The sequence below is a fragment of the Daktulosphaira vitifoliae genome, unplaced genomic scaffold, assembly GCF_025091365.1.
Source record: "Daktulosphaira vitifoliae isolate Bord-2020 unplaced genomic scaffold, ASM2509136v1 Scaffold_5, whole genome shotgun sequence".
Lineage (NCBI taxonomy): Eukaryota > Metazoa > Arthropoda > Insecta > Hemiptera > Phylloxeridae > Daktulosphaira > Daktulosphaira vitifoliae.
In genome coordinates, this window is record NW_026099576.1 from 16,871,557 (window position 1) to 16,898,410 (window position 26,854).

At 29.7% G+C, this 26,854-nt stretch overlaps 1 protein-coding gene and 2 long non-coding RNA genes across 4 annotated transcripts in view; 2 read left to right on the forward strand and 1 right to left on the reverse strand.

Annotated features, from left to right (window-relative positions):
- The first annotated feature begins 232 nt into the window (after positions 1-232).
- The window catches only part of LOC126907863 (uncharacterized), a 59,223-nt gene continuing 32,601 nt past the window's right edge, over positions 233-26,854 (forward strand). The window contains exon 1 of the long non-coding RNA XR_007704641.1: positions 233-450. This is a non-coding gene — a long non-coding RNA (uncharacterized LOC126907863). The remainder of the gene's footprint in view (positions 451-26,854) is intronic.
- LOC126907860 (uncharacterized) lies at positions 4,774-5,168 on the forward strand. The gene is made up of 2 exons (XR_007704638.1): positions 4,774-4,922; positions 5,010-5,168. It is a non-coding gene; the product is annotated as an uncharacterized LOC126907860 (long non-coding RNA).
- LOC126907826 (RNA-binding protein Pasilla) overlaps positions 6,254-26,854 on the reverse strand; it is a 42,764-nt gene continuing 22,163 nt past the window's right edge. For both annotated transcript variants that reach the window (XM_050689437.1, XM_050689438.1), the window contains exons 2-7: positions 14,395-14,544; positions 13,385-13,536; positions 11,861-12,014; positions 11,344-11,508; positions 11,096-11,264; positions 6,254-8,691 (exon numbers count right to left, since the gene is read on the reverse strand). In XM_050689437.1, the coding sequence (XP_050545394.1) occupies positions 8,091-8,691; positions 11,096-11,264; positions 11,344-11,508; positions 11,861-12,014; positions 13,385-13,536; positions 14,395-14,544 (1,391 nt within the window). In that variant the 3' untranslated portion in view covers positions 6,254-8,090. The remainder of the gene's footprint in view (positions 8,692-11,095; positions 11,265-11,343; positions 11,509-11,860; positions 12,015-13,384; positions 13,537-14,394; positions 14,545-26,854) is intronic.

Below are 26,854 nucleotides of genomic sequence, written 5' to 3' on the forward strand. Positions count from 1 at the left end.
TTCAATAAAGAAAATACTTAAATAGGAGTAGTATAATAAACTTGAAACCGATTTACGCATTTTGCATCTTTATATACATATACACTTAGAGAGTTTAAATTTCAATCAATAGTCAATTGACAAAAATTGCGTTTTATTTTTTTTTATCCCCAAGATGTTTATAATAATTATTTATAGTATATTATCTATTCAAAGGATTTTTTATTAATTTCAATTTTTTGATAATGTCCCTCATATAAAACGAAACTTATTTATTAACTCTTTTTTTATCATAAAAACTTGAGAATTTTTTTTTTTTTGTTACGTCAGTGTAAGGCAAATATAGATAAATAACTCAATCATAATTAAAGGCAACCGTGTGTACATTTATATGAGATATAATTAGTTTAAGGTTGAACAACGATTTTGTAGATGGAAAAAGTTAATTTAATCAATACCGAGTATAATTCAGTAAGTATTATAGTATAGTTTAAATATTTATGTTACTAATAACACACAAAATAGGTAATGTCGATAACAAAAGTTCATTTGATAATATGTACATAGTAACTTATATACTACTAATAAATGATCGCTAAGTTTTATATTGTCTATTTATGCAATAACATTTTCCAATTAAAATGTTTTTGGTTGAGAATTTATCATTCATATTTGTCATTCATTATCATAAAATATGATATTTTTTTTAGTTTTTCGTGTATAATAAAACAATAAATTTAAACTTTGTATTCAGAAGTTTTTAGAATGAATGTCGCGTAACTATAATCGTTCTAAACATTGAAACTGTTTTCCTAATATTTATAGTTTCTTGATAATCGGAAAATTTCTAAATAATTTTTAGAATTTTCGATCAATTAAATAAAAATTGTATAATTATTATTGATTAGAAACTTATAGAGTTTACATAACATTGTTATACAAGTTATTCGACAACATAGTGCGAATCGTTATTAAGGATGAATTTATGAAGATCTAATTTTATAGCCATTTTACTCTGTTCAATGGATAAGGTAAGTTTTCTAGATTTAATAAGTATAGCTAAAAAATCAATACATACATAAGTGTAGAGGGTCAATGTTTAACTGATAGTCATAGTGCCAGCCGTAAAAATTGTAATGTATTTGACCTCCCCCTTTACATCGCATACATTGTTGTGACACACTAACCAACAGAGCCAGTAAAGCACATCCCAAGTGAACATTTGTTTTAAGAAATATATTTTTTTTTTTATGCTTCAGGCTACAGATCCGTTTAAAAATCTAATTTCCTGTTGATGGCTTTATCTGTAAACAATGGTTTATTTTAATGAACAGCTTGTTGAAAAAAAGAAAAATACGATGTTTATATTAAATAAATAATGCAGTTTTATTTATTAGTCTATTTTTTTTTAAATTGTAATAAAAAACAAAATTATACATTTATATATATATATTTTTTTTTTTTGTAAAAATAATGCATATCTTATAATTTTTTTAATTATTTATTATGATTATGTAATTTTTTTTTTAGAAATCAAATGGTTTCAGGATTAAAGTCCTGTTTAAAGAACAAAAATGTTTTTAATTATATAGAAAACTGAAAGTCAAGCTTTATAACGAAAGCAGTTTAATAATTTACAAATTAAATAAACAAAAAAATGACTAAAATAGAAGTCATAAACAAAAATATAAAGGTTTACAGGTTCAGGGACTTCTTAAGTTTTCCCTTTAATTTATATAACACTTTGCTATACCAATTTAATAATATACGTTATTTTCACAAAGGTTTCGTGTTTAAACTTAAAATTAACTTGGAAATAAAATAATAGTTAATCAAACGAAGTTCAAGATGAAGCAAGTCTGTTCAATATGGAAAATTAAATAGCGAATAAATTCATAAGTACTTTACTGAAGTGTTACTGAGTTTATAACTATAACAAGGGACAAATGAGTTTACCTGACAAATGAATGTATTAAAAACATAATGGAAATATTGTGTCTTTTAATTAAGCATCAAATTCATTGCAGTGAAAATGAATACAAGCAAAACTAAAAGAGTTACTCGTGTGATCTTAAATGATTGTACACAAATAAATTTTAAAAGTTGCTTTAAACTATATTAGACAGTCACAGGTCGGATTGAGTCTTTTTGAGTTAACGTTTCCAACTTCAAACATAGTAAAAAAAAATAATAACAATGTTTCAAATGTTGCTGTAAATTTAAAACTTTTTAACTTTTTTGTTGAAAAATATATGTTTTTAAATAAATAAAAAATAAATAGAAATATTATAAAAATTAAAAATAGTTAAACAAACTGTTTATTTATTTTATAAAATTAATGATGTTAATAAAAATATCACATATAATTTTTTAAACTGTTGTAGCCATATAGACTTGTACGGCTTCTTAATCCGGAAATTTGAACTTAAAATATAAAAAGGGATTATTAATAATATACGAATAAATAATCTTCTATATAAAGTGAATTTTAATATATATTTTTTCAATTTTTATTTGAAATGTGAAACACGTTTTCAAAAAAAAAGATATAATTGAAACAATTATATCTTTTTTAGTGATGGAAAAATTGTAATTAATGACAAAGGGTGGTGGCACTTTGCTTGAATTGGAACCATTTTAACACTTATGACTATACTACTTAGGCCCATCAGTTTCACTCACGTGACGCACCTCTGGGGCCCATAATTATACAACAGTATACTTAACTAGCCCACAAAGTAACCTCACGAGAGCTTGACTACCACAGTTAGGAATTTACTAGATTTCGAATCACCATACAATATATAACAACAAAAAACACAACGTGCCTTAATCCAATGAACAAACCGAGGAAAAAACAAACAGCATTTATAAATGTAATCTAAAAACTTAGCAAACATTAGTTACAGCAGTTAACAAAATGTACACAATACCGACGCAACCTAAATTGAACAAATTAAAATACGAATAATTAATGCACCTTTGACACACGAACATACGAAGAAAATGAAAACCAAAAGATTTTTCCATTAATGTTACTTGTTTGATAAACTAAATAAATCTTTTTTATTGATTATTATAATATTTTTCACTTACAAATTAAGCAAGTAAAGTAAGCTATTTAAATGTAATGTGCATTAAACCGGTAGATTATTAATATCCTTGTACTTCTATTAACTGTAAGGGATTAATTCAAACTTCAAAAGCAATAGTAATGTATTATTTTATAAATAATTCATTAAATAAAATTTCATTAAATTTATCGAATAATTTTCATTTTATACATGCGATTATTATTTAAGTCGTCGAAAAAGTCCAAACATTTTTTTTTTTTATTCTGATTTTCCTAATTAAATTGTAAGCAAACTCGTCTAAAAAAGCAAAATTACAAAATAAAATGTTTGGATTTGCATCCTTTTGGAACGGTGAATTTTATATAAAATATTATGACATCAATGTGTTTAATTTGAATTTTAATGTTATTAAATTGATTATTGTTTTTGAAATTAATTTTGCTATAAATGCTATTTTTAAAATGACATAATCAATATTAATATCGATACTACAATTGTCCTAAATGAAAATTTAGGTACAGTTGTGTACAATTGCAATTACAGCCGACGTTAAAACAACTGTCAACTTTTTGTGTTCTTTAATCCCGTTATCGCAATACTCTGAAAGGGTAAACAGCAGCTGTGGATAACAGAAAAAAGAGTCTTCCGGTCATTAATGTATTTATGTACTAGTATGACCTATAATAGATTGATTACGCCCACAAAATTCCTGCTCTGAGCTATTACTGATATTAATTTTGTTTTAATCGAATTAGCGACGGTCTATGATATCAGTCATATATATTTTTTAAAGATAACTCATTTAATAAGTTTTTATTTGATTGTAAATAAATAACATAATTACATCTGTCAGAATAAATATTGTATTTTTACATATAGACATAAGTGAAAAAGAACTTAGAACATCGTTTAAAATAATCAACTGCTCAGGTGTCGCTGTCATACTATTTGCCATCATTTCAACCCTTGTACATTGTCTACGTCAAAACCTCAACGTCATTGACCTACATTTCGTTATATTTATTCCGACGAATTTGTTGAAGATTTCTTATCTCTCCCCTTAGGTGAAATCAATCGATTAGCGACATTTTTTGATCGATACAACGGGAAAATTGTAAAATTGAATACTATTCATTGTGAAAATAATAATTCAAAACGTAGAATTAATGGGCCACCTGAAATGCTCGTCGAAATAATAGCTCCGTTGTACATTTTCATTAAGTTGGTAAACGACCGCGTCGTTTAACGAGAGGAAAATGATCCAGGAATCCATTTCCCTATACTCAATGAGCTTACATCCCACGCTCCGAGTGGTTAAGTCTCTAGATGAAGACTTAGGTAAATGACGCTTATTTAATACCCTCTTAGGTAGTCGGGTATTATGTAGTGAAGTATTTATGTAAACGTTCGTCTAAAAATCAAACTCGTCCAAAATTCGTTTGAAAATAAATTATGCTTACCGTATGTACTTCCACCTGGTAAACGGTTATCTCTTGCGCCGAGATAATTAAATCATTGTGAGTGCCGTTTTTTAATATCATGTATCGAGTAAAACACAAAGAGACTATTCCATAAACACCGTGTTAATTTACCGGCAGGCGTAATAAATAACAAGATACAGACAACATTAAAATAAAATGTTGAACAATAATGGGGAAATAGAGGTATTTTGCAACAGTAATATTGCAGTAATAAAAAAAAAACACGGTTATTTTACAGTAACAACACAACGCGTTTATTTTCTTACCATTTCCTTTTAATTTGGGCATCTAATAAAGTCCCCATAAACAAACAAACAAAATAAAAAAAAAACAATCGTAACATACTGCAGAGAAATGTACAGGGGATTATATTAAACAATAATAAAAGGTGATATTTAAAAAATNATAAAAAAAAAAACAATCGTAACATACTGCAGAGAAATGTACAGGGGATTATATTAAACAATAATAAAAGGTGATATTTAAAAAATAAATAAATCTTTAAATATAATTAAAGGGATCGTGGTATCGACCGCAGTAAGAACTAGTACGGATTCGGTCCATGTTCGCTCACAAATATAATTAACTTACTATAATAATATAAACGAAATATTTCTGTTATAACAATGAGTAATTATGATTAAAATGATGCGCGTTACCGCTTATTTAGAAAATAACGTTTAAAAACGGATTTAATAAAATATTTCAACATTAATACAGATAATATTAAGATTACCTTTGAATATCACATTGTCTTTATTAGAAAACGTGTGAAAACGAATGGCATGGAANCAAACGGATTTAATAAAATATTTCAATATTACATTAATACAGATAATATTAAGATTACCTTTGAATATCACATTGTCTTTATTAGAAAACGTGTGAAAACGAATGGCATGGAATGATGCACAATGAGAATGTCGTAACAATCATGAATAGTACAAATAAATACAATGGAATACAACAAAATATAATCACATAAACGATAATAGGATACAATATGGCGAAAAATTCCTTGCGTGCCGAATGTTGTTGTAAAAAATTAATGAACTTTTAGTGTGTTTCGTTAAAACGAGTTGCACTGTGCACTCGAAACGTGTGATATGTTTTGTAAACAGTAAATATAAACGCAACGTTTGATGTATTCACTTTTTATTATCTCTTATAATTGTATTTTAATTTGTCCCGCGGCTATCCTAAAGCATTAACAAAATAATAATTATTTACTTAACAAAACTATTATGAGTAACGACGCACATCGCATAATATTCCAACTTGAGTTGTCGATATTTTTAACGTTAAATAAAGAGTTATACAAAGAAGAAATTCACAATGATTTTATAATAATTAAACATACTATCTATTTTGAATGTTCGTATATAATTACACAAAAATGAACAAAACTTACTTACAGTACATAAAAAACACAAAATGGTAATAACTAACAATTTGAAATCATTTTTAAGTATTTTATGCGTCGTAATATTTGGTGAAGAAAAATATCAATAGAATCAATAAAAAATATCGTTACACGTGATTCTAACTAAACAACTATACAATCTTTGAGATTTTCGCTTTGAGATCGCATTTAAGGTTCTTAACATTAGTACGTACACAAAACGTTGGCGAGACGTGGAAATTGTGTTCTCGTTTAACATTAATGGAAGTCAACTGGTGACGATAAAATAAAAAAGAGAGAAATTTAATAAAACTGTAAAACGTATATACGTTGCATAATAGAGTTTGACTTTTTTTTTTTTTTAAGGACGGAGTTAAAATATTTCTGAAAACACTTTAAAATTATACAAGGGAAACGTTATTCTAGCTTATAGTTTCGCAACAGAAAAAAAGGGTAGAAATACATTACAGGCTCTTTATTACATTATTATGGTTATGTCGGTCGCTATATGATATTTTATTATTATAACAGGTATATATCATATAATACCTGCTACTTACTCCAGTAACCGGATTGCAGCCGTATGTATTCTTAGGAATACTGTAGAAAACTTTAAGTGTACGCTTACATTTTATGGTCATGTTTAATGAAATTTTCTAAATACACAACACAATATTTGCTTAAAAATCCTATCACCTTATGCGTTTGCATATGTAGTTTATATAAATGTTTATAATATATACTGGTTGTTTTACGTTCATAAAGCACCAATAAAAAAATTACACACCGAAATAATTTACAATATACTTTTACATCTACTATACATCATAATATATCACATAAATTTAATTACAAATAATAATAATAATAACAACAACAATAATATTGGGATAAGATGACCGTGAATAGTTTGTGGAAAACAAAGACAAGTATTAAAAAAAAAAAAACAACTAAAGAAATACTTTACCGATCATGAGGAAAGCTAATTAAACTGATCAATAAGTTATAAAAGCTGTAATGAAATATCACATGACCGTTTTGAGTTGTAGAGTAAATGTGCGAACAAATTGTCCGTATATGATTTTTTATTGAAACGTTTTTAGTATTTCCGTAGTCAGTTTGTGGTTTATCCTCCAGAGTGAAAAACGCGCACGCACATACCGCCGCTGTATAAAATACACTTCATTATTGTTGCACATACCTTGTGGAGCAACACTTCTACCGATACTCAGTTATCGGAAACGATTTATCGTGGGACCTTCCAAAATACCCTATTCGAAAAATAAAACAAATGCAAAAATAACAAATGTATTGTTTGCAGCAGTACATCGGAAAACGACACTGTACTTATCCTTCGGTTTTGCGAATAACTCTTGGAACGTCTCCGGTTAAATTGAATCGCTTTCCCTTAGCTACACGATAAAAAAAGGTTTCCCGTGAAAATGCGTGGACAATTCATTTACATTTAATTACTATTCGGTTATTTTGAAAAATAATGATAATGGGTTGGTTGGATTTCGGTAATTGATTTTTTGTATACACCCCATTTGGCTGGATGCCGTCAATAGTTAGTTATTATTATTTTTTTTTTATGTTCTTTAATCCCAGTTGTAAATGAAATTAACTATCACGTGACGAAAACCCAACGAAAAAAAGTCTCGCTACCAATAGAAATAGCACAACGATCCCGTCTAATGACTTTGAACGTTTATTAGAACAGTATGATGTTTTTTTTTTCGTAACCGCAATGCATTACTAACGTTATCGGTTTAACCGAGTTGGACACTTTACGTCATTTGAAAAAAAAAAAAAAAAGCTTAGAGCTATCATAGTAATTATCTATACTACTGACCAGTAGTAAGACAATTACTCGTTATTACCCAATAACGTGCATTAGACAGAAGCTCATTTTAGTTGTTCAACAGATCGTTATCACAACAATGAATTTGTTGGTCTCGCGAGGAATAAACATAAGTTGAAAGAAAACATAAGAAAATAAAAACAAAAGTGGTTGAATGTGATGATAGCAGAAAATGTCTTGATGCTAATCGAGTGCTTAGAGTGGTAATAATATTGTTATTATTATTACAATTTATATTACTATTATAACAAACAATGAAAGGGGAGAGGCGTTTGAACACACTAATTGAGAAATCAGAAAGCCCTTGCCCGTTTGGTTTCCTCTTCGACGATCCTCTGCTGCATCAGATAGTTAGCCATTGCTATACCGCCGGCCGAACCGCATATGGTAACTTTCCGGTTTGTAGTGCCGGGTGCGTACACACCTTTCTTGGATATGTGTATGGTAACGCCACTAATCTGTTGAATTTCGACCAGCGACCGGCCGCCCGGACCAATGATGGCACCCACGATCGATTCGGGCACATCCAGTTCGCGCTTGACTGACTGTTGTTGGTCGTCGGCCATCTCAAACAGAGCGGCTGCTGCGACTACCGCGGCCGCAGCTGGCGTGTGGCCAATGGATTTGGGAGTCGCAGCCGCAGCTGCCGCCGCCGCCGCCGCCGCCACACCCAACCCGTACGAATTGGCGCTGGATAGCGATGGACTGGCCGCGCTCTGAGACAGTAGGGCATTGATAGATATGGCACCACCCGCTAGACCCAAGTCAAACAAGTCGTTGGTGACAGTGCTCAGAAGTCCGGTGCCGTTGTGGTGGGCGGCCATTGACGGCGCCTGCAGTATGCTCGTCTGATTGATCAGTCCAATTATACTGCTTGGGCTCAGCACGTTGTGCCTGCGGACAAAAAGAAAACGTAGTCGAATTACTCGGAGGCATTAATTGAAATGGATTGCAATCTTTTTAAATGTTACTTTAAAAATCGGTTAACAAGCACGAACAATACAAGTAAAAATAATTAAACTAAAAGCTCGTTCACCACAGACTTGAAAGCAATTCAAAATGTACACACAAAGTCGTTAATTTGTACAGCTTTACAAAAATCACGAAGACGGTTGAAAGTGTATTTTAAGTACAATATTCAAGAATTTACTTTCTGTAAAAACGACTCCTATATAGTCGTCACGTTGACCGAGAAGACATTAATTATATTCGATATTGCATCCAACATTTTTATTTGGGTCAGATTTAATGAAAAACTAACAGAAGTATCTTTAAATATCACATTGTGTCAATACAGAGAGAAAATAATTATTATTATTACAAGCCATATGTCAGCTTTCCAAAAAATCATTCATATTAAAAATTTTTTTTTTTTTCAAAAACAAAGTTCATACTAAAAGAGTAAACACTATGATTTCATTGAATTTTTCAGCCTTTTTATATTATTCAATAAAATAATTTAAATATATTATGAAACATTGTTTTTTAGAGTCGTATCAAAAAAAATCGCAGAAAGTATGAGATTAACAGCCAAAATGTGTCAGCAATTATTTTCTTTGGGATATATCTGAAAGTTCAAAGTAACTCTTAATAATTTACTTTTCATGAAATCAAAATTAGCTGATAAAGTAAATCATTAGTCAAAAACTAATTTCAATGATTATTTTAAAAATTGAGACGTAGTTTTTAGTAAAATTTAATAGAGTACTATGGCAAATAACGCTTAATTTACCGTTACTCTATAGAAATATTGAATTTTAAGCTATTATTCAAAAAATGTATTTGACTCACAATGTTTATAATAACGTTACAATTAAATAAATGAACAAAAATAAAAAATCCGTAAAGAAAATTTAATCTAAAGAAAAATAACTCCTTAAGTAATTATAAAATTATAGTACTCAAGGTACATTTATTTATTCATTTGAAAAAATTATTTTGGCGTTTAATACAAGAAAGCTTTATTTCATTTAAAAATAACTCAATTGTTATTGAGTTATTGAGGCCCAAATTTTTTGAAAGTTAAAATAAATCTGCGTGGTTCAAATACACTACCACACAGAACATATTCATGGATATCATAACAAATGTATTATAACAAAAGATGAAATGAAAGGCCTACACAGAAATTTTGAATTAAACTTATTGTACATGTTCATTAAGTCTTCTAATAATAACTATAATCGTGCTTTTTGAAATTACATTTTTTCATCTTCAATATAATGCTAACAGCAACAACAGTTGTTCTAAAAGCAAATTTTACTTTTATTCGACAGGTTTTTGAGGCAAAAGAGAGTCCCGTGTTTTTAAGCTGTGCAATATTTGATTTGTTCAAAATGATAAACAATTCGATTAATATTTAACTAACCAAATCAACATTTTATTTATGATTACATTTTTTTAATTTAAAAGTAAAATAAGAAATTTAATTTTTCATCGAGTGTTAAATATTTTCTTTAAAATATAATTTTTTAAATAAAAAAAAAATCTTAAGATAACTGAAGTAGGAAAACAAGGAAATATATCAAGTGACGACGGAACAGCCTTTATAGTTAACAAATAGTTAAAAAATTGCATATTAGGAGTATGTTCTACATTATGAATTTAAAATTTGACCATACAAATCAGTAATTTTAAACGATATTTCGACACGAAAAACGTGTCAAAACCTTAGAATTTTAATTTTACTATAACCTACACTATGGTATAAAAACTACCTCGAAATGAGATATTATACTTTTTTACTATAAACATCGAAGGATAAAAATCGAATGAGATTACAATTAAGTCCGGAGTAATATCATTGATAAGTTATTCGATCGGCGTGCCAATTTTGCACTAAGATACTGACATCTCGTCCAGAACAAAACAGTTTATATCTATTATGTTATAAATTACCACACCGCATTCACAGGGTAAGTACCTACAGAATAATCTCGAACCGATGTGTAATTATTTACATTAATCGCATTTAAAGCCTTTGACCGTTTTATCCACTCATACTATCTAACAGTCGAGTCGAAATCTATACAGTACCTGTTGTAATTCATAATACGAACACGAGTTACTTGGATTAGTATAAATACGATTTGTATTAGACAACTTATTCAATTAATAATGTTAATTTCTATGTTAGCGTTCAACACGAACGCCACCCATTTAATCTGTTGTATGAACATTTAGGGTTGATTTTTCAAACAGCACAATAGTCGACAATGAATTGTTAGCAATAGCGGTTTGGGACAAATATATATATATATATAATAATTTTACGCTATAACTTTATAATTATAATTACTTGGCAAGTGTGAGAAAAGCCAAGGCTATTTCGTTGACCGCCGGTTCCGGATAGCCACTAGTCCTGAGCAAAGGTTTGACATTTTCTAGGAATTTGTTAGAAAATATTCCATTATTGACTTCTTGGGGAGACAGCGCGGGATTTAAACTGTAACTAGTCTGATTGTTATCTAAAACAGACGGAAAGGATCTCACTAAAAAGTGCAATTTCAGAAAATAACTACATAAACGTATCGCGAGTGTACTTACTACAATTTGTGGGAGTCAATGCGTACGGAGATCCCGTGGGATTAAAATTGGCAACAGGACCGTTCACATCAGCATAACTCAAGTTTAGACAAGATCCACTTAAAGGATCCTCGATAATTTTATTCAGAATACAAAGACATACTTTTTTGTTACCCTCCATGTCACCTGCAAAAGACAATGTTGTAAAACATTTTAACATTTTTATCCTCAAAACATTTCGTAGTCGTATACATTAACTTTATGAACAATCAGAGGTTAAACGGACATTAATACGTCAATGAGTTTTTATAAACTGATTTAATAACAACTGTTTATACATTTTTTTATACTCTTCTAATTTTTCATATGCTAAAATTATGTTTACACTAAATCTAGATGGTGTTTTTAAAGGTTCGGGTTACTTCCGGTTTAACAATTGTTTTCAATATCGAGACATTAAAACAAACTAAAAAATGTTTTAGTTTTTAGAAGGTCTATAAAAATTGGTTGCTGGGTAAAATAATTGTATTAAAGTTACCTGAAACAGTTATACAACGTTCTTGCAGCGTCGTGTCCTTAGCTTTTTGTGATATTTGTACAAAACAGCCACTTTCTTCTTTCAACTGTTTAATGTAAGTCCCAGCTTTTCCTATGATCATACCCGCTGTCGAGTTGGGTATCAAAATTTTTACCTAGGAAAATATAATTAATTCCATATAAGTTTATTATTTATATTTATGTACATTCGTTCAATTTTAACAATTCAAAAATAAATTTTCTTTTTTAATTATAACAAAAATAATTTAATTAAAATCATCTGAGTAACCATATTAAGTTGAATAAACTGCGTTATTATTAACTAGTGTCTTACAATTTTATCTGTGAATTGTTGAGACAATATAACTCGAATATTCAGTGGAATTTTATTTGAAAATATTTATTTTCAATTGAGATGACGAATGAAAATAATAATTTATAGTAAAAGAACTGACGAATAGAAGTATAAAAATAATTATAACACTGTACTAAAATTAATTTTTACATTCTTTCGTAAAATTATTTCAATATTGTTATAAACAAAAAAACGGTTTGCAACGCTTGAATCAGAACTCGATCAATATATTTAATTTTATGAATACTGTTTTTAACCTATTTAACTCTTAAAAAAAGCAACGCATCGTTTTCATGTGCGTTAAACGGACTACAAATTATGCACATAACCAGGAACAAAAAAATAAAGTCGAGTTCATCTAAATTTGAATTTAATATTGTTACGTTAGTAATAAAAATCACTATAACAATGGATTAATTGAGTTGAAATTCATATTTACACAAAAATATATCCAAAAATTATACTTTATGACAATTTATTTTAATGACTATATTTTAATATTTAATTAAATTTTTTTAATGTATTTTTTGTAAAGTTTAAATATAGTAATAACAGTAAGAAATCATAAAATACATTAATATGCTTGAAAAATGTATTCATTGTTAAATATTTTTAAGTACGCTTGATGCATGTGTATTAACTATCGATGTTAATTAAAACTTGGTTTATTACTAAAAGTAACGGATGAAGCATTTTACTGAAATTGAAGTTTTAAACATGAACTACATTACTATGTAAACTTATAAAGTAGACCTAAATTAATTTATATAACTATGTTCAAGAGACAATTTACTTAAGCTATTCGAGTTCTTAGCGTCTGTTAAGATTTCTATGTCTTTGCTTTTATTAAATTAACTCAAAACCTGATTACCAATAATGGCTAATTTGTTTACCAGTGCATACTTAATAAACACGCTGTAAATAGTCATTGTTAGTGTACTGATAAATCCATTTTTATCTTTAAAAACAAAATAACCGAAATCTAGACGCCTGTGCTAAATGCCAAGTCCAAAATTATCAAATTAGACTTATTTGTACTTTTTATGGGACAGATTATGTATCTTGTCAAATCCTTGGTTTTATAAAAAAAAATGATTTTTTGCTTACTTTATAAATTGTAAGAAGAAGTCTATTACTTTATAATAATAAATGCAATATAAATCACTCTACCTGTTTCTCCCTATCCGCAATAGTATCTACAGAATTTTGGACCCTATTTGCCGCTTCTGGCTTTTCTCGTATCTTTTCTATGATAAAGGTTAGTGCAGCCATGATGTGTTCTGAACAAGATCCAGATATTATGCAAACTCTTTCAGTCGTACCTTTAAAAACCATGCATAGTATATATTACATTATATTCATTTAGCAAAATTATTCAAAAAAAGGGTTTCAAAAATTTGTTCTTAATGTTCAATGTAAAACTAAATTGATTTATGCGAATCATTAATCATTGATTAATCAAAAAAATATATACTTATAACTTTATCAATAGTTTATTTTTATTGAAAAAATCAAATTATTAAATTTTTATTAAACATTATGATTTATTAATATTAAGAAATAATATCTAAAATTAGAAGTTATCGATTTCAATTAATAAAAAATGTACGTGCACTGGAACCACGAAATAATTTACTTGATTTTGTGTCAATAATAGTTTTAATTTCATTTGAAAGCACAATTTGATGTCTAACTATCCAATTTAGATTTAAATTAAAGATACCCAATATGCATTCATTTTTCAGTTCTATGAGCAGAAAAATGATTGTTTTTAGAGCTATAGCTCTACACACCAATGAACAACAATTAAATTTAAATAAGAATTGCATAGAATTTTAGTGATATAGTGTTTTATATTCGAAATCAGATTAANCAAAAATGAGCTTTTCTAAAATAGCTTTTAGAGCTATAGCTCTAAACACCAATGAACAACAATTAAATTTAAATAAGAATTGCATAGAATTTTAGTGATATAGTGTTTTATATTCGAAATCAGATTAAAGTTTCCTATTACAACAGATCTTATTTAAAGACATGACAATAGTATTTTAAAATTAATTCATTTGCAAAGCATCAACAAGCAAATGAACTATTGTTACTTTATATAAGCAACATAAGTAATCTATATTATAATTTTTACATCCACGCATGTTAATTTGACAATAAATAAATTGACTTACCTGGATAAAAATCGTTTGTCTTGGACATTTTTATTTTTGTGTTAGTCTCTGTTTGTAGTTGGGCTATTGTTTCACCGCCCTTTCCTATTATAGCACCCGCCGTAATACACGGTATTAATATTTTCATGTTATACATTCCATCTGTACTTCCTAAAACAAATAAAAACTCTAGTTAGATCTTAGTTTGAAGGAATCTCCAACACAAAAAATGATATCAACAATAAAATTATTTTTTATACAACACAAACTCGTCTAGGATTTTAGATATTGTTTACTTGCAGTTTTATTTATATCAATAGCAAAAAACTGTTAAATTAATATCAATCAGGAGAAGTCCGGTTAGATACAAAATATCTCATTTCTTGGGAATATCGAACTATTTTATGAATACTTTTGCAAAAGTAATGGATAATACTTGTTAACTTAAAGTAATGTGATATGGTGGTTATTAATATTAAAAAAATAATTATTAAATGATTGTGATGCTTGATTTTTTTTTCCATGAAAACATGTCTGAATCCTTTAGGTAGGAAATACCATATAACGTTTGGAAAATAAATTAATAATCAATGACCGACCGATAGGAAATATTTAACTGTATAAAATGTGCTTTGCTAAATCCAAGAAAACGAATTTCGCACTAGGAATATTTATTAACATTACTTTTATTGCATATTGCACATCTCATCGCCGAAGGTAATACATATTGGCTTTTTTATGATATCCCTCAGAATAAATAATAGAATAAATGCGTCCTTGAATGTTTATTGTGCGTAAAAAGATTATTTCATCATTCGTTTTTATTTGAACGCTTCAGTCAACAAAATATATTTTATTACCATTACGTGTTGACATATTGGAAATATTAGGTAATATTAAATTAAATACGTGCAAAGGTCGACAGAGAATTATACAATTCCTAGTAGCGGATCAAAGTGAGTGGGGCAGCCCAACAATCACTCTGTCGGAAATTTAAGTTGAACATTTTTTTCTGTGTTACGTAATAACTACATCACATCTCCACGCATCTTGTTTGTCTATTTAAAATGGATACCAGCAGTATATAACGGATAGCGCCCAAAACGTGACGTTCCGTCAAAGTGTCTTATTACCCCGAGTACATTTACTATTAATGATTCACTCCAAACAAATTTCAGTTCATCTGATATTACTATATTATTTACCCACTTTAAATTTTAATACAGCGATGTTCATGGAAAATTGATGTAGAAGTTTGTCAAAAACGTCTGACGTTCAATCTAAAATTGAAAGTGCATAGATTGTATACATATATATATATATATATATATACAATCTCAAAATTAAATAACACAAAATAATGACAAGAGGAGAGTAAAGGCGAGTAAACAAAGTACATCGCAACGAGCGATGAGTTATTTTATACGACAATCAATCAAAACACTCATGTTTAATACTAAGAAAATGCTATCACTCTTTGGTATCAACAAAAAATGACCTCTATTCGGAAGCCAAAATTTATTTTTAGATAAGTGTCGCACAATAAAGAATCAATATAAATACGTGAACAAAATTTTACTAAATATAAATAATCAAAATAATAAGTTTATCACTACACCGTCCTCGATACATTAAGGCCACAGAGTGAATAAAATCAACATAACAATATTGATTTTTAATTTATATATTATTAGATAATTGAAGTAATAAATATCTGGTAGATAAATGGAATCAAATTTTGGCAAAATCAAAATTGGAACTAATTCAAATAATGGACAGATCACAATTGTTATAATTTAATTTCAATACCCATCTTCCATCATTTCCAAATTGTTAATCTATATATTTATAATATAAGCGCAATATGTTTTAAAACCATATCAATGTATGTAGTATGACCAAAATTTTAAATATTTTGATTCAATTAAGTATCTATTTAATATTTTACTGTTATAAGTGTAGTGATGAATATTAATAACTCACAAAATCACATTACAAATAGGATAAATTATCAAAGCATTAATATCTAAATTACCAACTAACCGCTTATAGATTTATTTGAGGCTTGTGTGGTATAAATAATGATAACAAATTATAAAATTTGGAGTTATTATTAGTTTTACATCTTAAATAAGTTTTCTTACACATTAGGTAATTAGTTTTAAAAATCCAATAAGAAAAAATTGCTTCAACTCAATTCAATTTATTTTTTACCGTTTAATAACTTTATACATTCAATAGTAACCTAATATAATTTTTTTGAAATAACTTAATATGAAATACCATAAAAATATATAAATTATTTTACTCATTTTTCCACGAATCTTTTTTGATGTTCTTTTTAGCGAGAACCGTATTTACCGTTGAGTTGTATTTTATCTGGTGCGGTTATAAACTTTGGGTAAATTACTATATGCCTAAGGAAACTCTGGTTCTTTTGTCAAGTAAAAATAATAAATACACTCTCAGCTTTGCGTTGATGTTAAATTTTGTTCACAGTAGAAGTATAACTAACGAGTTCGCTAAGAATAAAGCGTACCAACATGAACAAATGACAAACCATAAAATATTTAAGTGTAATCATTTAAACTCGTCACGTTTATTAAACGAATGCCAACAGATATATAAGTATTACTACATTGATTTCTCAGCTTTCCACAATGTCTGGAAACGGGATGACAGCGTCTGCACGGGACTAACTACTTGGTGATATATGTGAGCGATTCGCCGAGAGCATATTTTGCAGGAATATACATAATAAAAAGACTTTTTTTGCAAAGTCTCGATTTCCAGGGCGGGTACGAAACAAAAACAGATTACTTTCATTACAAGATACACACTACACCGACAGTTGACTGTGTTCACACGAATTGACATAACTGATATGATGGTAGTGGATGATTATTTTTATTTATTTAATCGTCTTAAATCCCTACAGTACGTGAGGTGCGTATGTCTTATCGTCGTGACAACGCCACGAAGAAAACTTGGACGGTTATCCCTTTGAGTTATCAGTTACTATCAACAGGAAATTTGTCGGCGTACCAGTGAAACAAACTTCTTCCGGTAAGTTTCCACAAAGTTCGCACAACGCTTCCTAGGCTCATACGACCTGTTTGTGACATATTGTTTACACAATTCGTGTTTGCATTAATGAAACCCAATTTAAACTATACGGGTGATATTGTTACTCGGTAATTAATTCCATTCGTGCGATTCCATCGCCATACGTTTACCTTTATTTAGTCGGTGTCGACTTACGACGTAATCGAGTGACTTATGTTAATTGTTTTTCAATAACTACCAAATACAGTTCAATGCATCTCATTATTTAAACGATCCATCGCAAATAATATTTTTTCATCGGTAAACAGTCCCACCTAATGATAATGCAATCAAAAATTACACGGGCAATGAGTTTTTCTCTTTTTACGAGTACAAAAATTGTTTCAACGGGAAAATAATTTTGTAATTAAATTCAGTCGGAATTGGCGGATGTAAGAAACAAAATTAAAATAAATAATCGTAGAAGTGTTGTGCATTATCCTGATGTTGCCGCACTTCATTAAGACGTTTTGAAATCGAGCAAAAAGTTAACGAGCATTTCGAGAACGAGTCGCAAGTTTATCATTTCCCCAGAGCCGTGACGTCGTTTCTTTTTATCTACCGACCCAAACACTGGTTGACTGCAGCAATGATAATTTACGATTCTCCATTGGCCGACGGCAACAAGAGCTTCTGCACGTGAAAAATAAACGTGTGCGGATCACGAGTACCAGAAAATGCACGCGCAGACACTTATTAACATTGTTTTGTGTATAAACACTCCCGAAATGTATTTTGCCCAGACGCCCTTTGGTGGTGAATAGAAAGTGACGTGTGAAAGCACTCGCTCGGTAAAAGGTTGCCCACTAAAAGTTCAATTACTGTTATTTTGGACGATTCATCATAATTTCATTTATCTCTGATAATATATTATATTTAAAAGGCATTAGCACCGTACAAACTACCGTGTCAATAGTGTGCTGACGATAGATAGGTTAGGTAGTAATGGAAACACAAACTTGGATAACCCAACGTTTAATCCACATCGCTTACTCTTTGACACTTCCAAGTAAACATTAACCAACACAGAGATAGCCTCAGTTAAGGCGTTCAAAATTATTTTGTATTCCTAATTTTTTTTGTCACCCGCGTCGAGAACTCTGCCCAGTTCTCAATGTTTAAACCAAACTTCGTTTTAATCATAAAAAATATACACTTAATGAAAAGTACACCAAGCGAGTAAATATTTTCGACTTCTTAAACATTATACACAACTTATAATAAAATCAATAAGTGTCTCTCGGAAATTACCCATAAAAAAAGTATATCAATAAAACTAAACAATTATCTTTGCATAAATGAAGCGATGACGTAACACCTATTATACTGTTTTGAAGACAGACTTTACTCATTATTATTTTTTGCGGAACTCCATTATTATTCAATATTGACGAAAATACATCAAAATTACTTTATAGTTCAGATCACAACGATAACTTTGAAAACTTTATTAAATTTTTAATAAAAAATAGTACTAAAAATGAATTGTTAAGTATTATTACTATATATAGATTTCCACATAAAATTGACACAATCAATTAAAAAGTTGACTTTTTTTTCAATTATTTAATATTTTACTCTGCGATCATAAAGTAATACCAAGAGCTATTTCCAAAAATAATTACTTTTTAGTTTTGGATCCCTACACCAATCATTGTAAAAAATTTCGTGTTCCACTAATTTAGTAGGGACTATAGGTATTACATTTAGCAATTTCATTTAATAATAAAAATCGTTTTTTCTAATTTAAAAAAAAATTTCATTTTAAATATATAAAAAAGGTTTGTACAAACCCTTAAAAACTTCCATTGACCATTGTAGTAGTTAAAAATTGCGTCCTTTAAACATTATTGCTTAATGGTAATTCATTCCAATCCAACAATTACATTCTTTAATTTGAAAAAAAAAACAATAATTTTCATTTTTCTACACCTTTTAATAAATTATACTGCCACACTATTAAAAATGATTACCTTTTATTTTTAATTAAATATTTACATCTTCATAGATATTTTAGTTTGATTGAATTTTAAATAAGTTAAATTGTTAAAATTATAAATTAAATTTTTTATGCGTTAAATTTCTAATATTCATCGCTATTAACAATAACGTAATTCTGTGGTTTTCCAAAAGCTGTTATGCCTTTCTTCGCAATTTTTTAGTAGAGCAAAAATAATTATAAAATTTCAATGGATTTATATAAAGTAAAATAAAATAAAAAATGACGTTTTTGAAGCGCAAAATTCAAATCTCCCCATTGACTTTTTTTTTTTTTGTAATTTTCTTACACACCAAAGAAAATATCCTCTTCTATACAAGTTATAAAAATACATTTTTGTGATATATCAGCTTCTGTTCTTGAGCCACAATATTAATATGTCGATACATTGATTTATGAATATTGTCTAATAATAACTAGGGGATTTGAAATTTCAACCGAAAACTTTTTGATTTTATTTTTTGTTTTGTGTTTCTTTTAAAAAATATTGTAAGACGTTTCTTTTACAAGTGTGAGTTGTAGTCGCCGATGATACTGAAAATTTGATTATTCGATTCCATTGAAAATCTGACGACTCTTCTCCGGGCAACACATACAAAAAACATAAACGCGAAATGTCAACAGTATGCACTTGTGCAGTGCAATATCCATATGAGTGTATGCATTATTCAGCAAACTTAAACTGAATGTACTAGTTACTTATCGCTGCGCATTATTTCCAGCACCATAACAATACTTGAGCTCGGAAATCCGAACAGGTGGAGATCTCATTAAAGATCCCAGTATTGTTTAATACATCTACCCGTAGGCATCGCACCTCGTGCTTAATCTTTTGTTTCTTTTCATCGCACTTAACCTTATACGTTGTGCATTTCTATTGGACTGCTGTAGATAACGCAAGAGTAAAAAGATTTTACGCGAAAGTAATTTGATGTGCCGTAGAGAACATTTTTGTTCGGGTTTACGGTCTTATAAACTTTATCAGATTACAAATAACACTAACGGAACACGACTTAAGCTACTTTGGTTACGCAGTCGGTAGACTATTAGGTCACATAAATGTGGTTTCATTCACCAATGTTATTAGCTCCGTAATGCAATGCACATCGATAAAAATAAGAACAAAATTAAGTTTATCGCGAAAATATTATCATTGCAAATTTTGGTCTTGAGAGTTTGAGGGTAATTTTTCATCGCTCTTGTCAAAAACAAATAATGAAGACGCGGTGCAAATATAAATTTCAAAACGTGCATTACAACTATAAAAAATGAGTATATACATAAAATTAATTTACATTTTCCGAAGGTAAAATAAACATGACAATTATTCTCTAGAGTAGACCAATAGTTTTTCCCACAGTACTAAAGAAATTGTTTATTAAACAACATCTGGAAGCATAATTAAAATCATGAACTTGATTGTTCTTTTTTTCACTACAGTTATTAATTAAAAAATACAGCACGGTCACATATTTTCGCGGAACATAAAATTGTTCATATTTTTTTTTATTCGACTTTGGTCATAGATAAAAATGGTATTAAAATCCATTGTTATTTCTATCACATAATATCAAGTAGTGAAATTAAAAATATTTTATCGCAGGCAATCTTACAAAGGTTTAAATCAGTATGAAATTAATTTTGCAGTTACGACCGCGCAAAATTCTTCAATTTTATGACAGCTACGTAATTGTTAAAGCAACGATGACAAGGCAAATGACACACTACCTATTTAGATGCATATACATATGCTGATCACATTCAACATTAATAAATAATACCCTGTACGTTTATTTGAAATATGCCGACGTTTAATTGATTCGATGCTTAAGCGTTTGATATATTTCAAGTACATTTAGTAGTTGTGAACTGATGGAGGAAATTACTACGACTTACCAGTCATGAACGTTTGTTTGTGATAATTAAAACCTTAGTAAAAATACACAAATTTATAGTTTATTATATTTCTACACATCAGTAAAAATACAAAACAAATGAATTTGCCGCTGCTGCAAAAAATCTGTTTTTCCTTTACTGCGAAATGACTGATCTTCGAGACACAAGTGATCTCATTAAAGAAATCGCAGTAAAACGATTCGTGTGCCTTTATTGTCTATTGTAGCATTTTATTTAATAGAAGTAAATTACAATTCGTATTGTTCATATATTTCATATCTGTTTTTAAATCGAGAAAAAAAGCTACTTCACATTTATTTGTTTTCATTATTCATACACATAATTGTGCATAGTTCACTCGACATTTATTATTCTTAATATTATGTTCATTGTTGGATTGTTCTTGTTCTCGCACAATGAGGTGTAAGACTGAATATTTGAATAATTAGCATAATACTTGGAATAAATTAAAAATTAGTTAACCGCCGTTAAACTGCCGGTAAATTATACAACTGGGTGTCATTTTCTGGACCTTTCCGGGTCGGCGACACCTGTGTCAAGTCTTTTAGGTCCCGAGTTCTATTAGTCCTGCCGTATTCGTCGTAGTTCGACCGCATACGTGGTTGCCATATTGATTACTCTAACCACCACTACCCGGTGTATCCAGTTTTCACATTTTACGTGACCTACAAAGTCGGTAGACTCCGAAGAATGATTTTTCCGGAGAAAACCAACAGCCGCTGAACTTTCGAAATATCTACTTGGTATTGCGAGTCTTTAGTAAATAGACTTTATAAGAACGTGTCTGGACTTTATTGAAATCGGCAAGGCACACGACGACGCACAATAAATTATAATTACATAAACAACTGTGATTCAAATGTCGGTGTTTGATACACTCGCACTCGTGTCATTGCGTTCTGCCCCAAAGTCAAAATGTATTACACTTACAGCGTCTGTCGTACACGTTTAACATTCACAATGCAATGTCGCAACTCATTGTGAAAATGCGGTGGATACGCGCCGTATTACTATTTGTAGCCAAAATGTAAATACCAATAACTAATTATCTTAAATGACAAGAAGTCTACAGCATCATTAACACATTATAGATTCCGTGTGTAATTTATTAACAACTTGTGCATTCGTGTACAAATGTCAATACAATAAACCTGACGCTTTACTGGCGACTAGTGTTGGGTTATTTTAACGGCTACAGATTTCAGCGGTCCAACTTTAAGATCTGAAACACTGTCAAGGTTGAGCAAACCTATTCCACTGGCAAACACGTTATACATTTATATTATACATTTCCTAGCCTTGATCATAGTCGGAGCAATGGGTTACTGTTACTAGTGTTTGGTAGCATTGGCATATCGCTAACCGGTTGTTTAGCCTTCGGGTGTAGTTTTGATGTAGACGCCTAAGTAAATGCGATCGATGTGTTAGCTTGTATAACTATGTATATAATTATAAACCATTACACGTGTTAACCTAAGTTTTTTTGATTATTACGGTCTGCACTTGAATGCAACATTGCTCGGTCTAAAATAAACAGATAGTTTCTATAATGGAAATTTAGTTTTCTCATTTACTAAAAGTAGAGTAGTAAAAGTTTAAACTTAACGTAGGACAATCGAACTTGACAGTAGCTTTGCTTATATCTTATACATTGGACTATTTATCACTTTTGAATTGACAGTTTTTCTTTTCAGCTCGAGGTTATACGGTTTTGAATGGAAAACACATCATATTAGGATTAGTTAACTCTCTGTAACCTCTAAACGTTATCGACCTGATATAACTATGCTATTAAAAAATAACTCGACTTGAAAAACTAAACAAGTCTAACGACATGTAGCAGAAAATTATCAGCAGGCGTACTCATTTAATCTTTTTAGATCAACTCCGAGAGTCATCGCGTTAAAATAAAAAAGTATTAGAGATGTTCGAATGAATTTGTTGGTTTTTGCAAATGGCGTTATTTTTCAAAGTGTCCGTTGCTTTTCCATGGTCATTGGGCAATGACTATACTATACGATACATCAATTAAATATTATCATTAATTTTAAATAATTCTAAAGTTGCGTCGCATTAGGAAACGATGGTTTTAGTAAAATCGAATTTAACGTTCAATATTATTTATTCAAGTTTGAAAATCTAACGGAACATTTGACGTCGAGGCAGAATAATAATAAAGGTTAAAAACGGCTTTAACCTTGGACGAATGGACTCCTGTACATCTATAAAAATATAATAGCCTTTTTCTGTCGAAGTCTTCAAATTATACACTCTACATTTCATTGTTGATTACTTAATAAAATACATTAGCAGAAATAATCTGTCATAATATGATCAACAGTTGCAGATTTATTGCTTCAATTCATCTCGTGTTCAATTAATTTTGCAATTTATGTAACATCAAAGTATACATACTAATGCCGGACAAATCGGGTTCAGCGTTTGTTTCTAATTTTATAGTATAAGCATAGAAATATTCACCGAGATAGTGAATATTCATTTCCAATCAACATCTAGACATTAACAGCGTAACACGAGGCTGATCTTAGTTTAATTATACTCTATTTAGCAGTCATCTGTTATAAATTACTTGCTACGAGTCGAGTAACGTATTTGACGCTTGAAAACCGACTTACTTGTATACAATAAACAAACGTTTCTTTTACCAAATAAATACTCACTGGCAATTTATTCAAAACAGTATCTCAACTTTTTTAATTTTATTTTAATTATTTTTTGACAAAGGAACTATACTTGATCACGTTTAGTAATTGTTATTTATCTGTAGTGGACAAATCTATTAATTATAGATTTAATTAATTGCCATCACCTAAAATACCGCAAACAATTCTTGTTAATTTTACATTAAAACTATTTTTAGATTCTTTCCTTGAGATTTAAAAACTTTATTGAACAAATTAAAGTCGATTACAGTGAATAACCAAACGATATTTTTCAAAATAAATAAAATTTTAATGTATTTAGATATTCATAGGTGTCAAATACAAACAGAAACCAATTTCATTTAAAAGTTTACTGAAAACTATTGTTAACTTTCAAGTTTTACTGGCAACAAGAATGGAATTCGCTATATTTATAAATCATTATTAGTGCTTTGCGCTTAACAACAATATGGTTGAAAACACAAAGTATCAAACTCGTTATAATTTTGTTAGATAAACAATAATAATATCAATTATTAACACCGAACGGAATAAGACAAAAAGCGACTGCAAAAACAGACCATCTGATAGAGTTTATCAAAGTAAACGGCAAACAAGTCCCTAAAACTTTACATTATTTTGTCATCGTGCTCAAAATAAAGTCATCAAATTTCACAAAGACATTAATACAGAAGCGATAACAATCATAAGATAAAATGGTCTTTAGGGTAGACAGTAAAGAGTAAAACATATCTGCCATAACGACTCGCAGTGACACAGATGAGAAATAACACTATTAACAACAGCACGACTGTTAAGTAATTGTAGACAACTCGACACAGGGCAAAAGGACGCGAACATCGAATTAATTGAATTTACAAAACAACAGTCTTGAATGCCAATTCGCGAAAATCTCCTTTATGACAAAAATAAACGCTCCAAGTCGTTATAATTGCCCATATTAGCCCTAATTTAACGCAGTTACGTAAACATATATTTTTCCATTGGGGTCATTCATTTCACGGGATCAACATTGTCAGTACCTTAGTAACAAAACATAATCATTCCATCGTGTATAATCGCATAGTTTAAGTGCTTTCGTAATTTTATCGTTAATTGAGTTTTGATTTTTGTGCGTTTAGTTTTCTCGGAAGTTATTTACACAATATTTACAATATGACCACTGACAGGTGCATAATTTCGTGTTTCGCCGGAAAAAGGTTTGTTTGCGAGTGGCCAAGAATAAACACTATTTGTTGAGTGCATAATGTTATACAATACATAATTCATGACATCAATACCAACATACTGTCATTTCGGTTTTTGGGATAGAAACAACCACAGAGTTTAAATAATACAACAGCTTGTTAATGTCGTTCGAGCGGCTAGATTTTCATGTCAAACATTCGTAGACTGATATCGTTTTTTATAGAAAAGTAAATGGACGTTAACTATAATGTGTGGGTGAGGGGACTTGTTGATTTAAAATGTAACCCCTAACTGAATACATAATTTACACATGTTTGGGTGCAAAATGTTCCCTTATGACAAATCAAGCACACAGCACGGCGAGTAACTATAGTAACCGCGGTAATTGCAACACCATCGTAGTCATTGCATCGACAGTGTGGAGCTCAAAACCCCACGTAGAACGCAACGGGCTTGGTGGCGGTTAGACTAATGGTTTGATAGGAAATTGCTGTTTTACAGACTACGCAGAATTGAGACTTGAAAGTTCAGCATTATGTCAGTAAGAGCTATATGCGTCTCCAGTAATGTCCTGTACGTGATAACCCTTAAAAGAATATTGGGCTTCGAATACCTTTCGACATTTTATTTCAAGTGAACACGCGTGTATCTACTGCCATTAAAGGACAATACTATGCATTATCATAGCTCATTATCATAAAAAAAATAACATAAGCACGGATACTCGTATAAACAACTCTGGACGCTCTAAATTCCACAAATATCCCAACACTTAAAATACCATTTATGTTCTACCGTCTTTGATAGTGTGAGGCGGACACATTATAACATCCTAATTGAGAATTGTCAACTAAGGAATGTAAAATATAGTTTTCCACATAATGCACAGTAATGAATACCTCGTAACGAGCCTATAGCATGAAACAAAAATCCATTTCACCCTTATTTGTATTTTCAACGGAAAATTCTTGGTTTACAAATGGTTTTAACCGTTCTCATAACAATTACGACATGTACGACACACACCGTAATAACTAGTAAGAAAACTACTACAAGATCCGCCGTTCTTAAAACGTCAACAAAATACTCGTATGTTTTAGCAGTGATATCATCGTCAACATGGACGACAACTATCAATGAAAATAAAAAACCTTTTATAGTATTACCAACACTAAACAATCACCTTCAAAAGGTTATTGTTACAATAATACATGTGCGACAACGATTTATGTTTTTAAATTTTAAGTCAAGTATTATTAGGTAAGGCCCTGTACAAATGACAGTAGACATTTTCTAAGAAGTAGTGATGGTAATTATTTTTTTTGATCACTAAAAATTGCTAACATAACGTAGAGGCCAATACAAATTAACAACTAAGGTGATTTACTTAAATGACTGACAAAAAAATAATATCAAAGTCACAAGTCAACTAACTCCGTCAAACTGTATTACATTAAAAAACTCTTACTTTGTATTTATTTCCTACTATTAAAGAGAACCGTTTTTATTCGTTTTTAATTTTGAGTTTCCGTCATAAATTTTATTGCTTAAAAACGGTTTCCTCTATAAAAGTTTTATGGGCACATCA